General features: G+C 54.6%; 1 protein-coding gene across 4 annotated transcripts in view; it reads left to right on the top strand.

The window, feature by feature from the left end:
- TNRC18 (trinucleotide repeat containing 18) overlaps positions 1–14,013 on the top strand; it is a 75,452-nt gene that overhangs the window by 13,037 nt on the left and 48,402 nt on the right. For 3 of the 4 annotated variants that reach the window (XM_017873362.1, XM_017873363.1, XM_017873361.1), the window contains exons 3-7: positions 97–302; positions 682–828; positions 1,760–1,950; positions 3,808–4,237; positions 6,898–7,884. In XM_017873362.1, coding sequence (XP_017728851.1) covers positions 97–302; positions 682–828; positions 1,760–1,950; positions 3,808–4,237; positions 6,898–7,884 — 1,961 coding nt within the window. The remainder of the gene's footprint in view (positions 1–96; positions 303–681; positions 829–1,759; positions 1,951–3,807; positions 4,238–6,897; positions 7,885–14,013) is intronic. The other variant, XM_017873360.1, reaches the window with a different exon arrangement.

The following is a 14,013-nucleotide window of genomic DNA, read 5'->3' as shown; positions in this document are numbered from 1 at the left end:
GCCTGGTGGCAAACAGTTCCTTGGGGCAACCCCTCTTCTCCCTCTCGTCCCCTGGGCTGTCCCAGCTGTTGCTGACACCTGTGATCCTCCTTCCAGAGAGAGTAAGGAGCTGGCTGACCTGGCCCGCCTGCACCCTACCAGCTGTGCTCCTAACGGCCTGAACCCCAACCTCATGGTGACGGGGGGCCCGGCGCTGGCGGGCTCGGGTCGCTGGTCTGCCGACCCCGCAGCCCATCTGGCCACGCACCCCTGGTTGCCCCGCTCGGGCAGCACATCCATGTGGCTCGCCGGACACCCCTACGGTGAGTGTGGGGCACAGGGACTCTCCCCTTCTCTGAGGGAGGGGTGGGAGGGGGCAGGTGCAGGACAAGAGCTCAGGGCTGGCTCCTGCCTGCCGTTTCCTGGGGGTCCTGGGCCTGGCCTCCACATTTGTCCGAAGAAGGAATGATAATGGCTTCTGCCGCGTGGGGCCCGTCTGCCATGCCTGTTTGGGGCAGATGCCCAATGCGGGTGGCTCTGTGAGGTTCTTTGCAGCCAGCCAACACCCCTGTCCCTTGGCTTCCCCACTGGAGGCCCCAGGAGGTTCAGGACTTGGGAGATGGTGCTGGGCTGGGGCCGCCCGGGGACAAACAGCCTGGGGTGCCCCAGCGCTGACTCAGGCCTGGGCTTCTCTCCTCCTAGGCTTGGGCCCCCCATCTCTGCACCAGGGCATGGCCCCTGCGTTCCCACCTGGCCTTGGAGGCTCCCTGCCATCGGCCTACCAGTTTGTCCGGGACCCCCAGTCGGGCCAGCTGGTGGTCATTCCCAGCGATCACCTGCCTCACTTTGGTAAGTGGACCCTCCGTGTGGCCACCGTGGGCCAGGCTGGCCATGCCCAGCGAGATGGGCTCTGATGCCAAGGGCCTCCCGCTGAGGGGTGGCGGCCGGCAGATCCGGGGTTTGGGGAGGCAGACTGGGGTTCAGAGAGAACATCTGTGGCCAGCGTTATAAAGCCTTGGGGTCTTTGTTGCAATGAGCTCCTGCCCAAAAACTCCATAAAGAGAAGCAAGACAGGCAGCCCTGGGTGGGGGCTGGGATTCCCCCTACCTGGCACCACCATCTCCTCGAATCCACCTCGAAGACCGCTGGAGGCCGGGCGCGGTGGCTCAAGCCTGTAATCCCAGCACTTTGGGAGGCCGAGACGGGCGGATCACGAGGTCAGGAGATCGAGACCATCCTGGCTAACATGGTGAAATCCCGTCTCTACTGAAAAATCAAAAAAACGAGCCGGGCGAGGTGGCGGGCGCCTGTAGTCCCAGCTACTTGGGAGACTGAGACAGGAGAATGGCGTAAACCCGGGAGGTGGAGCTTGCAGTGAGCTGAGATCCGGCCACTGTACTCCAGCCTGGGTGACAGAGTAAGACTCCGTCTCAAAAAAAAAAAAAAGAAAAAAGACAGCTGGGAGGGGCCGGAGAAGGCGTTCCCTGGGTCCTCCCAGTGGCCCTCTTACACGTCTGCATGCTGACCTGCTTTGGTTGTCAGGCTGTGGGGACATCCCATCCCGGGTGTGGACAGGGCTGTGTTCCTGGGCCTGGGGTGCATACGTGGCCTATGGAGGACAGGACAAGCTTCCTGCCCCTAGGGGACAGCCGGGGGCCCTGCAGAGCCCAGCTCCCCGCTGTGTGGGTGGCCCCTCTCTGGCCTCGTCTTCCCCTCTGTAAATAGGCATGGTGGTGCAGCATCCGGCCGCAGGTGCAGCACACTGTCTGTGTCCCCACAGCGGAGCTGATGGAGCGGGCCACCGTGCCACCCCTCTGGCCTGCCCTGTACCCGCCAGGCCGCAGCCCTCTGCACCATGCACAGCAGCTGCAGCTCTTCTCGCAGCAGCACTTCCTGCGGCAGCAGGAGTTCCTGTACCTGCAGCAGCAGGCGGCCCAGGCCTTGGAACTGCAGAGGAGCGCCCAGCTGGTGGTGAGTCGGGGAGGATGAGGCGCAGCTCCCTCTGGGGGCCCCATGGGTGATGAGGCAGACGAGTCAGCCAGCAGAAACTCCAGACAGTTACAGGGAGGGAGAAAACAGCAGAGGGGCAGGTGGTCAGGGAGGGCTTCCTGGTGGAGGCAGCACTGGAACAGAGACCTGGAACCGTCTGTGGAAGAGCTCTCCAGGCAGAGGGAGCTGTGAACAGAGGTAGATGGAGCCTGGAAGGGCAGGGTGCAGGAACAAGGGGGAAACCAAGGCAGAGAGGTGGCCTTGGGGACTGGGGAAGGGTGATTGGATGCTGAAGGAGTCCAGTGGGCTCCCGCTGTTGCCTGAGCCCAGCCTGGCCTCTTCTCTCCAGGTGGCCTCTCGGAGAGGCACAAGGAGGCCTGGCCAGCTGTCTCCTGATGGCATGGTCCCATAAGATAGGGTACAGGAAGAGTCTGCTCTGGAGGGGTCGGCCCAGGTGGTACATACAGCAAGGAGTTCTCAGAGCCCGAGCCCCAGTTCTGAATCTTACCTCTGTCAGGCCTGGCTGTGTGCTCATGGGGAAGTACCTTTACTTCTCTGGGCTTCAAGTTTCCTCTCCTAGAAACAGATGCTAGCGTTGTGTAGTCCTTGGGTTGCTAAATGTAACTGTTAAGTAATCGGGAGAGTGGCCTGTCTTGGAGTGCTTCATCCTGGTGTTTTTTGTTTGTTTGTTTGTTTGTGCAGTTTTTTTGAAGTGGAGTCTTGCTCTGTTGCCCAGGCTGGAGTGCAGTGGTGCGATCTCGGGTCACTGCAACCTCCACCTCCTGGGTTCAAACGATTCTCCTGCCTCAGCTTCCCGAGTAGCTGGAATTACAGGCGCATGCTGTCTTGCATGGCTAATTTTTTTTTTTTTTGAGATGGAGTTTCGCTCTTGTTGCCCAGGCTGGAGTGCAATGGCGTGATCTCGGCTCACCGCAACCTCCGCCTCCCGGGTTCAAGCGATTGTCCTGCCTCAGCCTCCAAGTAGCTGAGATTACAGGCGCGTGCCACCATGCCCAGCTAATTTTTGTATTTTTAGTAGAGATGGATTTTACCATGTTGGTCAGGCTGGTCTCGAACTTCTGACTTCAGGTGATCCATCCGCCTTGGCCTCCCAAAGCGCTGGGATTACAGGCATGAGCCACCACGCCCGGCGTGCGTGGCTCATTTTTTTTTGTATTTTTAGTAGAGACGGGGTTTCACCATGTTGGCCAGGCTGTTCTTAAATTCCTGACCTCAGGGGATCCACCTGCCTTGGCCTCCCAAAGTGCTGGGATTACAGGTGTGAGCCACTATGCCTGGCCCCCAGTATGTTTTGTGTATTGACTGACCGGCCCAGGTAGGCATTGGTGGTCACGGAGCCGACTCCCTCCCATTTCCTCATAAAAGACACGCCTGGGCTCCTCCTGCCCGCTTTGGGGCATTGTGAGACCGTAAAATGATGATGCAGTGAAGCAGGAAGGTTGAGCAGGTAGTGAGCACTCCGTGAAGGCATCTGTCCCAATGTCATCGAGGGGTGGCCCCCCATGCCCTGACTGTGAGGGTCCCTGCAGGGCCGGTGTCCTGGTGGAGGTCCCCCATCAGCCCTGGTCCAAAGGGGCCCACCAGAGCTCCTCACCCCCAGCCCTGCCTTTTGGGGTTCTGCATGGAATGCTGTGCTTATGACACATGGACTGGGATGGAATGTCCGTCTCCAGCCTGGGAGGGGGTGGGCAGCCTGGACCCCAGGCCCTGCATGAGGTTCTCCTCAGGCTGGGGGACCCTGCGGGGACAGGGCAGGTGCGGGGGTGGGGGAGGGGGGAACTCATGCCATGCTGACCCTGCCTGCCGGCCCCTCCCCAGCAGGAGCGGTTGAAGGCGCAGGAGCACCGGGCGGAGATGGAAGAGAAGGGGAGCAAGCGGGGCTTGGAGGCTGCGGGCAAGGCTGGCCTGGCCACTGCTGGCCCCGGGCTGCTGCCGCGGAAGCCCCCCGGCCTGGCCGCCGGCCCCACGGGCACCTATGGCAAGGCTGTGAGCCCACCACCATCACCCCGCGCATCCCCTGTGGCTGCCCTGAAGGCCAAGGTCATCCAGAAGCTGGAGGACGTGTCCAAGCCACCCGCCTATGCCTACCCTGCCACCCCCAGCTCCCACCCCACCAGCCCGCCGCCGGCCTCCCCGCCACCCACCCCAGGTATCACCCGCAAGGAGGAGGCTCCCGAGAATGTGGTCGAGAAGAAAGACTTGGAGTTGGAGAAGGAAGCCCCCAGCCCCTTCCAGGCCCTTTTCTCAGGTAGGATGCAGCTGAGACCCTCAGGGTCTCACTCTGGCCCTGGTGTGGTAAAACTGCTCACCCCATCTCTTCATTGACCCATTCGGTCGTTCATTCATTCCAACTCCACGGAGCACCTCCTACATACCAGACCCGCCGCCAGACACGGAGACGAACACAGGAGCCCACAGTCACATCCAGCCTCTCCCCGGCCCCTTCTCAGCAGTAGTGTCAGGGAAATGGGCCTAATATTAGAAACTGCTTCAGGACGAGTTGTTCTGAGCTTTCAACCGAGCCACACCTGTCACATACTCAGCATGCAGTCAGCGCTAAATTCTACCTTGGTGATGATGGTCTAGGGACACCCGTTCCATGGGTCGCACGCACACACCCACTCTTCCCGTCTTCTGCATCAGGTGGCATTGCAGCAGGTGGCTTTGGGGGCTGGCACTGTGTTCTTCCTTCCTGGGGGGTGTTAGGCATGTTGAGCGCGTGCTTGGGAGGACTTTGGTTCAAATTCAGATTCTGGCACCGAGGCTGAGTGAGCTTGGGCCAGTGATGGCAATTACTGAGCTTGGCCTGGCGCCTGTCTCTCCTTTGTCAGTTTCCTTTTGTGTGCCTCCAGCTGCTGGGCTGGGAGTGGTGCAGAGAATCAGGGGCACACAGCCCTGCTCTCAGGGAGATTATACCTGGGGACAGAACTGGGTTGCTATTCCTTTTTCTTTTTTTTTTTTTTTGAGATGGGATCCTCACTCTGTCGCGCAAGCTTGTACTGCAGTGGTACAATCACAGCTCACTGCAGCCTTGAACATCTGGGCTCAAGTGATCCTCCTGCCTCAGCCTCCCAAGCAGCTGGGACCATAGGCACGCATCACTGGACTTGGCTATTTATTTATTTTTATTGATTGATTTATTTTTGAGACTGAGTTTCACTCTTGTTCCCCAGGCTGGAGTGCAGTGGCGCAATCTCGGCTTACTGCAACCTCTGCTTCCCAGGTTAAAATGATTCTCCTGCCTCAGCCTCCCTCGTAGCTGGGATTATAGGCATGAGCCACCACACCCGGCTAATTTTGTATTTTTAGTAGAGATGGGGTTTCTCCATGTTGGTTAGGCTGGTCTCGAACTCTCGATCTCAGGTGATCCACCCACCTCGGCCTCCCAAAGTGCTGGGATTACAGGCGTGAGCCACCACACCCGGCCAATTTATTTTTTATATTCATACAGCTGTGTCTTGCTTAGTTGCCAAGGCTGATCTTGATCTCCTGGGCTCAAGCAATCCTCCTACTCTGGACTCCCAAAGTGCTGGGATTGTAGGCTTGAGCCACTGCAGCTAGTCCTGCTGTTATATTTTGTTTTGTTTTGAGATAGGGTCTGTCACCCAGTCTGAAGTGCAGTGGTGCCATCATAACTCACTGCAGCCTTGATCTCGCAGGCTCAAGTGATCTTTCCACCTTTGCCTCCCAAGTAGCTGGGATTACATAGTATACCACCAATGACCAGCTAATTTTTTTTTGTAGAGATGGAGTCTTGCAGGCCAGGCACAGTGGCTCACGCCTATAATCCCAGCACTTTGGGAGGCCGAGGCGGGTGGATCACCTGAGTTTAGGAGTTTGAGACCAGCCTGGCCAACATGGTGAATCTCCGTCTCTACTAAAAATATAAAAAATTAGCCGGGCACGGCCGGGCGCAGAGGCTCACGCCTATAATGCCAGCACTTTGGGAGGCCAAGGTGGGCGGATCATGAGTTCAGGAGATGGAGACCATCCTGGCTAACATGGTGAAACCCCATCTCTACTAAAAATACAAAAAAGAAAAAAAATTAGCCAGGTATGGTGGCGGGTGCCTGTAGTTCCAGCTACTCGGGAGGCTGAGGCAGGAGAAGGGCGTGAACCCAGGAGGCAGAGCTTGCAGTAAGCTGAGATCGTGCCACTGTACTCCAGCCTGGGTGACAGAGCGAGACTCCATCTAAAAAAAAAAATTGGCCAGACGTTGTGGCTCATGCTCATGCCTGGAGTCCTAGCTGCTCGTGAGGCTGAGGCAGGAGAATCGCTTGAATCCAAGAGGCACAAGTTGCAATGAGCCGAGATGTGCCATTGCATTCCAGCCTGGGCAACAAGAGTGAAATTCCATCTAAAAAAAAAAAAAAAAAGAGAGATGGGGTCTCACTTTTGCCCAGACTGGTCTTGAATTTCTGAACTCAAGCAATCATCCCACTTTAGCCTCCTCAAGTGCTGGGACAGGCGTGGCCCACTACACCTGGCCTTGCTGTTACATTTTGAACAACTGCTTTAATGGGGCGGAGCAGCAGGTTCGTGGGGAGTGGAGGCCAGACCACACAAGGTGGGTAAAGGCAGTTGTAGGCCTTTGCAGACCTCATGAAGTGTTTGCTTCTGGTCTAGCCTTGTGCTGGGTGTGGAGTGGGAAAGGGACGAGAGAGACAACTGTGGTTCTTTGCCTTCAAGACCACAGACCCTGGGGACAGGAAGGTGGCTGATTTTTCACTGTGGGGCCACTGCATGGTCCTGGGGTCTCTGAGATCCCACCTAGAACAGCTCCCAGCCCTGCAGCTGGGTGAGCAGAGGGCGGCTGTGTCCCGGGTCTCTGGGGTGGTGGGCGGTGTCAATGGGGACATGGGATATGAGATCCTAGGGCTCCCATGCTGATTCCTGTGTTCTTGGCAGATATCCCGCCCAGGTACCCGTTCCAAGCCCTGCCACCACACTACGGGAGGCCCTACCCTTTCCTGCTGCAGCCCACGGCAGCCGCCGACGCGGATGGCCTGGCCCCCGATGTGCCACTCCCGGCTGATGGGCCTGAGCGCCTGGCACTCTCACCTGAAGACAAGCCCATCCGCTTGTCGCCCTCCAAGATCACAGAGCCGCTGCGGGAGGGCCCGGAGGAAGAACCGCTGACTGAGCGGGAGGTGAAGGCAGAGGTGGAGGACATGGATGAGGGCCCCACAGAGCTGCCGCCTCTGGAGTCGCCACTGCCACTGCCCGCCGCGGAAGCCATGGCTACCCCCAGCCCTACAGGGGGTTGTGGAGGTGGCCTGTTGGAGGCCCAGGCGCTGAGTGCCACCGGGCAGAGCTGTGCAGAGCCCTCCGAGTGCCCAGACTTTGTGGAGGGGCCTGAACCACGGGTGGATTCCCCGGGCCGGACAGAACCCTGCACTGCCGCCCTGGACCTGGGGGTGCAGCTGACACCCGAGACACTGGTGGAGGCCAAGGAGGAGCCAGTGGAGGTGCCTGTGGCGGTGCCCGTGGTGGAGGCAGTGTCCGAGGAAGGCCTGGCGCAGGTGGCACCAAGCGAGTCCCAGCCCACCCTAGAAATGTCAGACTGTGACGTGCCCGCCGGGGAGGGACAGTGCCCGAGCCTGGAGCCCCAAGAGGCTGTGCCTGTGCCTGGCAGCACCTGCTACCTGGAAGAGGCAAGCTCTGACCAGTTTCTGCCCAGTCTAGAGGACCCACTGGCTGGCATGAACGCCCTGGCGGCAGCTGCGGAGCTGCCCCAGGCCAGGCCTCTGCCCTCCCCGGGTGCTGCTGGAGCCCAGGCCTTGGAGAAGCTGGAAGCATCCGAGAGCCTTGTCTTGGAGCAGAGCTTCCTTCATGGCATCACCCTGCTGAGTGAGATCGCAGAGCTGGAGCTGGAGAGGAGGAGCCAGGAGATAGGTGAGAGTGCACAACCTCTGAGTTCTGCAGATTTGTAAATTTTGTTTTTGTGGAGACAGGGTCTTGCTATGTTGCCCAGACTGGAGTGCAGTGGCACAGTCTTAGCTGTCTGCAGCCTCAAACTCTTGGGCTCAAGTGATCTTCCCTCCCCAGCCTCCCAAGTAGCTTGGGCTATAGGCATCTACCACCCTGCCCAGCTAACTTTAAAAAAAAATTTTTTTTTAAGAGATGGGGTCTTGCTCTGTTGCCCAGTCTGGTCTCAAACTCCTGGACTCAAGCGATTTTTGCCCACCTCAGCCTCCCACAGTACTGGGATTATAGGTGTGAGCCGCTGTGCCCGACCCCTTAAACTTTTTTTTATAAGACTGTTAAATTATGAAAAACCAGGAATGTGGTTTATTCATATTCTTTTTTTTAAACAATTGTGGTAAGATACACATAACAAAATTTTCCATCTCGAGCATTTTTAAGCGTCCTGTTGAGTGGCATGTTAAGTGTGTTCGCACTGTGCAGCGGTCTGTGGGTTTCCTGGTGGCGAAATTTCGCATTCTATCAATGGTGTGTTTTAGCAGGATTTCTTGGGTTGCAAGGAACAGAAAGTCTTATTTAAATTGGTTTAGGCAGGAGAGAATTAATTGGCTCTTGGAACTGAAGTCCAGCAGTAATTAGGTAATTTCAGGTATGGCTGGATCTAGGTGTTCAAGCCAAGAAACCAAGTTTCTCTTCTCCTACACAGGCCCTTCCCTAGTCTCTCTCTCTGTGTCCGTCTCCTTCCCTCTTGCTGTTCGACTTTTCTCTCCATTGGCCTCATTCAAGGCCGACTTACCGTCCCTTAATCGTCTTCATTGGGTTGGGGGGTGTGGTCTGTCAATTCCTCTCAGATCCCTGGGCCTGCTCAGCAGCCTCACGAAAGAGGCCACCTCTTTCTTGCTAGCTTTGGCAAAGACACTGAGATTCACTCTCACAGGCTGACTGCGGTTCCTGCTTTGTTTTTTTTTTCTGAGACAGTCTCCCTCTATCACCCAGGCTGGTGTGCAGTGGCATCATCTCGGCTCACTGCAGCCTCTGCCCTTCCGGGTTCAAGTGATTCTCCTGCTTCAGCCTCCTGAGTTCCTGGGATTACAGGCGTGTACCACTATGCCTGGCTATCTTTTTGTATTTTTAGTGGAGATGGGGTTTCACCATGTTGGCCAGGTTGGTCTTGAACTCCTGACTTCTAGTGATCCACCCGCCTTGGCCTCCCAAAGTGCTGGGATTACAGGCTTGAGCCACCTTGCCTGACCATTTTACTTAAAATGTTCTTTATTAAACAGTTTTCAAAGCTGTGGGTTTACATTAATTTTTTTTTTTTTAACAAAAAGTAGAGATGGGGTTTCGCCGTGTTGGCCAGGCTGGTCGCGAACCCCTGACCTCAAGTGATTTTCCCACCTTGGCCTCCCAGATTGCTGGGATTACAAGCATGAGCTGCCAGCTTAAAACTGTGGTTAAAAAAAAAAAAATCATTGTTTTAGGGACTGCCCAATTTTCTGCCTGGCGGTGGCCCTGGCCCTCGATGACCCAGTCTTAGATCGTCAGGCATTTTCGTTTGCTTTAAAACAAAGTGTATTTATTTATTTATTTCTGTTGCAAATAACGTGATGGTTATCCTTGAAGAAAAAAAATCTTTGTCCATATCTCTGAATTGCCTTGGATTATATGCCCAGAGGTAGAACTGTTGGGTCCAAACAAGGCCACATTTTTCAGGGTTTTCTGATTGTCATGGTCAGATGACCCTCAAGGAAGCCTGGAGAAGCCACGCTCCCATTGGCCTGTGTGAGCAACGCCCCTTCCCCACTGGGCGGCGGTTGTCCTAAAGTTCATTGCTGCTTTTCTCTCACTAAAATAGTTCAATAGAAACTTTTTTGTTTTTGGTAGAAGAAAATCAAAATTCCCTTGGTCGGCTGGGCGTGGTGACTCACACCTGTAATCCCAGCATTTTGGGAGGCCGAGGTGGGCAGATCCTCTGAGGTCAGGAGTTCGAGACCAGCCTGTCCAACATGGTGAAACCCCCGTCTCTACTAAAAATACAAAAATTAGCCGGGCACGGTGGCGGGCACCTGTAGTCCCAGGTACTCAGAAGGCTGAGGCTGTAAAATCACTTGAACCTGGCAGGCAGAGGTGGTTGCAGTGAGCCGAGATTGCACCATTGCACTACAGCGTGGGCAACGAGAGTGGAACTCCATCTCAAAAAAAAAAAAAAAAAATCCCTTGGTCTTCCTACCTGGTACTGGGTTTTGTGTGTGTGTGTGTGTGTGTGTTTTAATATTTTTTGGGACAGAATCTCACTCTGTTGCCTAGGCTGGAGTGCAGTGGTGTGATCTCGGCTCACTGCAACCTCTGCCTACTGGGTTCAGGTGATTCTCCTGCCTCAGCCTCCCAAGTAGCTGAGATTACAGGCGCATGCCACCATGTCCAGCTAATTTTTGTATTTTTGGTAGAGATGGGGTTTTGCCATGTTGGCTGTGCTGGTCTTGAACTCCTGGCCTCAAGTGATCTGCCCACCTCGGCCTCCCAAAGTGCTGGGATCACAAATGTGAGTCACTGCACCCAGCCCAGAATTCTCCACCCTATTAGGACACCAGCCTTACGGAATTAAGGCCCACTGTCATGACTTGAACTTGACCACCTCTGCAAAAGCCCTGTCTCCCACAGAGGTCACCTTCTGAGGTTACGGGGGGTTAGGACTCTCACATATTAAATTAGTGGGGAAATGACTGAACCCCCCACTGCTGGCCTTGAGGCCACTTGGGCATCCCTTGTCTGATCAGTTAAGAGCTTCGGGAAAATAGGTTTGTGGGAGGGTGAAGGAGGTGACACAGTTGTACCTTGGTCCCCTCCTGGAGAACAGAGCAGCCCTCCATCCTTACCTGACATTGTAGACGCTTACGTCTCGCAGAAACTTGAGGCAGGGGTAGGTGGCGCAGAGGCATCACTGTGGGATGGGCGAGATGGTTTCAATCTAACATCAGCCTTTAGGAGCTGATCAGGTTTGCGGCTTTGTGGCCTCAGTCTCCCTAAAGATAAAAGAAGAGCAGCTGGGTGCAGTGGCTCACGCCTGGAATCCCAGCACTTTGGGAGGCCAATGCAGGCGGATCACTTGAGGTCAGGAGTACGAGACCAGCCTGGCCAACGTGGCGAAACCCTGTCTCTACTAAAAATAAAATTAGCTGGGCATGGTGACACATACCTGTAATCCCAGCTACTCAGGAGGCTGAGGCAGGAGAATTGCTCGAACTCAGGAAGCGGAGGTTGCAGTGAGCCGAGATTGTCACTGCACTCCAGCTTGGCCGACAGAGTGAGATGACAGGGTGAGATGACAGAGTGAGATTCCGTCTCAAAAAAAAAAAGGTGGCCAGGCGCGGTGGCTCAAGCCTGTAATCCCAGCATTTTGGGAGGCCGAGACGGGTGGATCACGAGGTCAGGAGATCGAGACCATCCTGGCTAACCTGGTGAAACCCTGTCTCTACTAAAAAATACAAAAAACTAGCCAGGCGAGGTGGCGGGCGCCTGTAGTCCCAGCTACTCAGGAGGCTGAGGTAGGAGAATGGCGTAAACCCAGGAGGCGGAGCTTGCAGTGAGCTGAGATCCGGCCACTGCACTCCAGCCTGGGCGACAGAGCGAGACTTCATCTCAAAAAAAAAAAAAAAAAAAGATATGAGAAGAGCAAAACAAGTATTCTCAACTAGGGGTGATTTTGTTCCCCCAGGAGACATTGGCAACCGCAGTTTTGGTTGTCACAGCTTCGGGGGAGCACTACTGCCATCTAGTGGGTAAAGGCAGGGACTCAGCAAGGCACCCTACAGTGAAGGCAGAGGACAGCCCTAAGCAGAGATGCAAATGAATAGTGAAATGTGAATGGTGCCAAGGAAGAGAAGCTCCCCCCTCAGCAGCATCATTAGTCATGTCTGTCTCTGGAACTTTGCCAATAGAGAATATGGTTCTCGACTCACCACAGTCTCCGCCTCCCGGGTTCAAGTGATTCTCCTGCCTCAGCCTCCTGAGTAGCTAGCACTACAGGCATGCGCCACCATGCCCGGCTAATTTTTTGTATTTTTAGTAGAGATGGGGTTTCTCCATGTTGGTCAGGCTAGTCTTGAACTCCTGACCTCAGGTGATCCGCCCTCCTTGGCCTCCCAAAGTGCTGGGATTACAGGTGTGAGCCTCTGCGCCCAGCCAAAAATTGATATTTTAGATCACAAAGAAAATGTCAGCCGGGCATGGTGGCTCGCGTTTGTAATCCCAGCACTTTGGGAGGCTGAGGCAGAAGGACTGCTTGTACCTAGGAGTTTAAGACCCGCCCGGGCAACATGGCGAGACCTTGTCTGCATTAAAAAAATGAAATGTCAATTAAAAAATTGTAATAGGACTCATTTAAATTTGGTGGAGACCAAAGCAAGATCTCTGTGGTTGAAGCACCCTTTCTGGAGGGTTGGAGGGGAGTATTTATCAGAGAGAGAGAACTGCACAGACCTGGTCATATTCATCACATTGGTGAGACTTTTCCTACCATACGTGTCCCAGCTATGTGCCCATGTGCTCCTATTACAAAAAGATAGGAGGCCGGACACGGTGGCTCACGCCTGTAATCTCAGCACTTTGGGAGACTGAGGTGGGAGGATCAGTTGAGCCCAGGAGTTCGAGACCAGCCTGGGCAATGTAGCAAGACCCCATCTCTACAAAAAATACAAAAACTAGCCGGGTGTGATGGCATGTGCCTGTGGTCCCAGCTACTCAGGAGGCTGAGGCAGGGTGATTGCGTGAGCCTAGGAGCTTGAGGCTGTGGTGATGTGTGATGGTGAACTCCAGCCTGGCGCACAGAGTGAGACCCTATCTTTAAAAAAAAAAGGGGGGGGGGAAGAACCTAAATGCCGTGAATGGGAGATGACTGACTTGGATGAATCAAAACTCATCAGTTCAAGAGGGTTCTAGGCTGCTCCTCCACCCCACGCCCCGCATGATTCTGCGTAAGCTCCTTCTTTGCACGTTTGACCATTTAAAATTGCTGACATTCTAGTGTTTTTGACCTTTAGAGATGGCAATTTTTATAAGGTTCAAGCTGATAATAATGAGGTAAATGTTTGCTTTGTGCTGAGAAAAGACATTAAGCAGAAAAAAAGCAGTGTGATACAGTGTTGAGATTTTTTTTTTTTTCCTGAAACAGTCTCCCTCTGTCGCCCAGGCTGGAGTGCAGTGGGGCTATCATGGCTCCCCGAAACCTCCGCCTCCAGGGTTCAAGCGATTCTCGTGCCTCAGCCTCCCAAGTAGCTGGGATTACAGGTGGCCACCACCGCATCCAGCTAATTTTTGTATTTTTAGTAGCGGGGTGGTTTTACCATGTTGGCCAGACTGGTCTCAAGCTCCTGGCCTCAAGCCGTCCACCCACCTCGGCCTCCCAAAAGTGCTGGGATTACAGGCATGAGCCACCGTGCCCAGCCAGAGATGTGTGTGTGTGTGTGTGTGTGTGTGTGTGTGTGTGTACGTTTTTTTCTTTGAGACAGGCTTACTATGTTGCCTGGGCTGGAGTGCAGATATGATCGTGGCTCACTGCAGTCTCACCTTCCTGGGTTCAAGTGATCTTGCCTCAGCCTTCTGAGTAGCTGGGACTGCAGGCACCCAGTTTACATTTATATATATATATATATTTTGAGCCGGGGTCTCACTCTGTTGCCAAGGTTGGAGTGGCTCAATCTCAGCTCACTGCAACTTCTGCCTCCTGAGTTTAAGCAGTTACGCCTCAACCCCCGAATAGCTGCGACTACAGGTGCTTGCCACCATGCCCAGTTAATTTTTGAATTTTCAGTAGAGACAGGGTTTCACCATGTTGGCTAGACTGTTCTCAAAACTGCTCACCTCAAATTGTCTGCCTGCCTTGACCTCCCAAAGTGCTGGGATTACAGGTGTGAGCCACCGCACCTGGCTTATTTTTATATTTTAAAGGATGCTCGTGGATGTCATGTGCATTTGAATATGCATAATCATTTCTGGAACTGTCTTCTGGAAACTGCACCCACAGTGGCCTCCCAAGGGAGGGACCTGTGTGTTGCAGGAGGAAGGAAGAAGGCTGTCTTTTTTTTTTTTTTTTTTTTTTTT

Source organism: Rhinopithecus bieti, unplaced genomic scaffold (genome assembly GCF_001698545.2).
Source record: "Rhinopithecus bieti isolate Rb0 unplaced genomic scaffold, ASM169854v2 scaffold_8135, whole genome shotgun sequence".
NCBI lineage: Eukaryota > Metazoa > Chordata > Mammalia > Primates > Cercopithecidae > Rhinopithecus > Rhinopithecus bieti.
The sequence above is the reverse complement of the archived record's forward strand: the minus strand, read 5'-3'. Positions and strand labels throughout refer to the sequence as shown.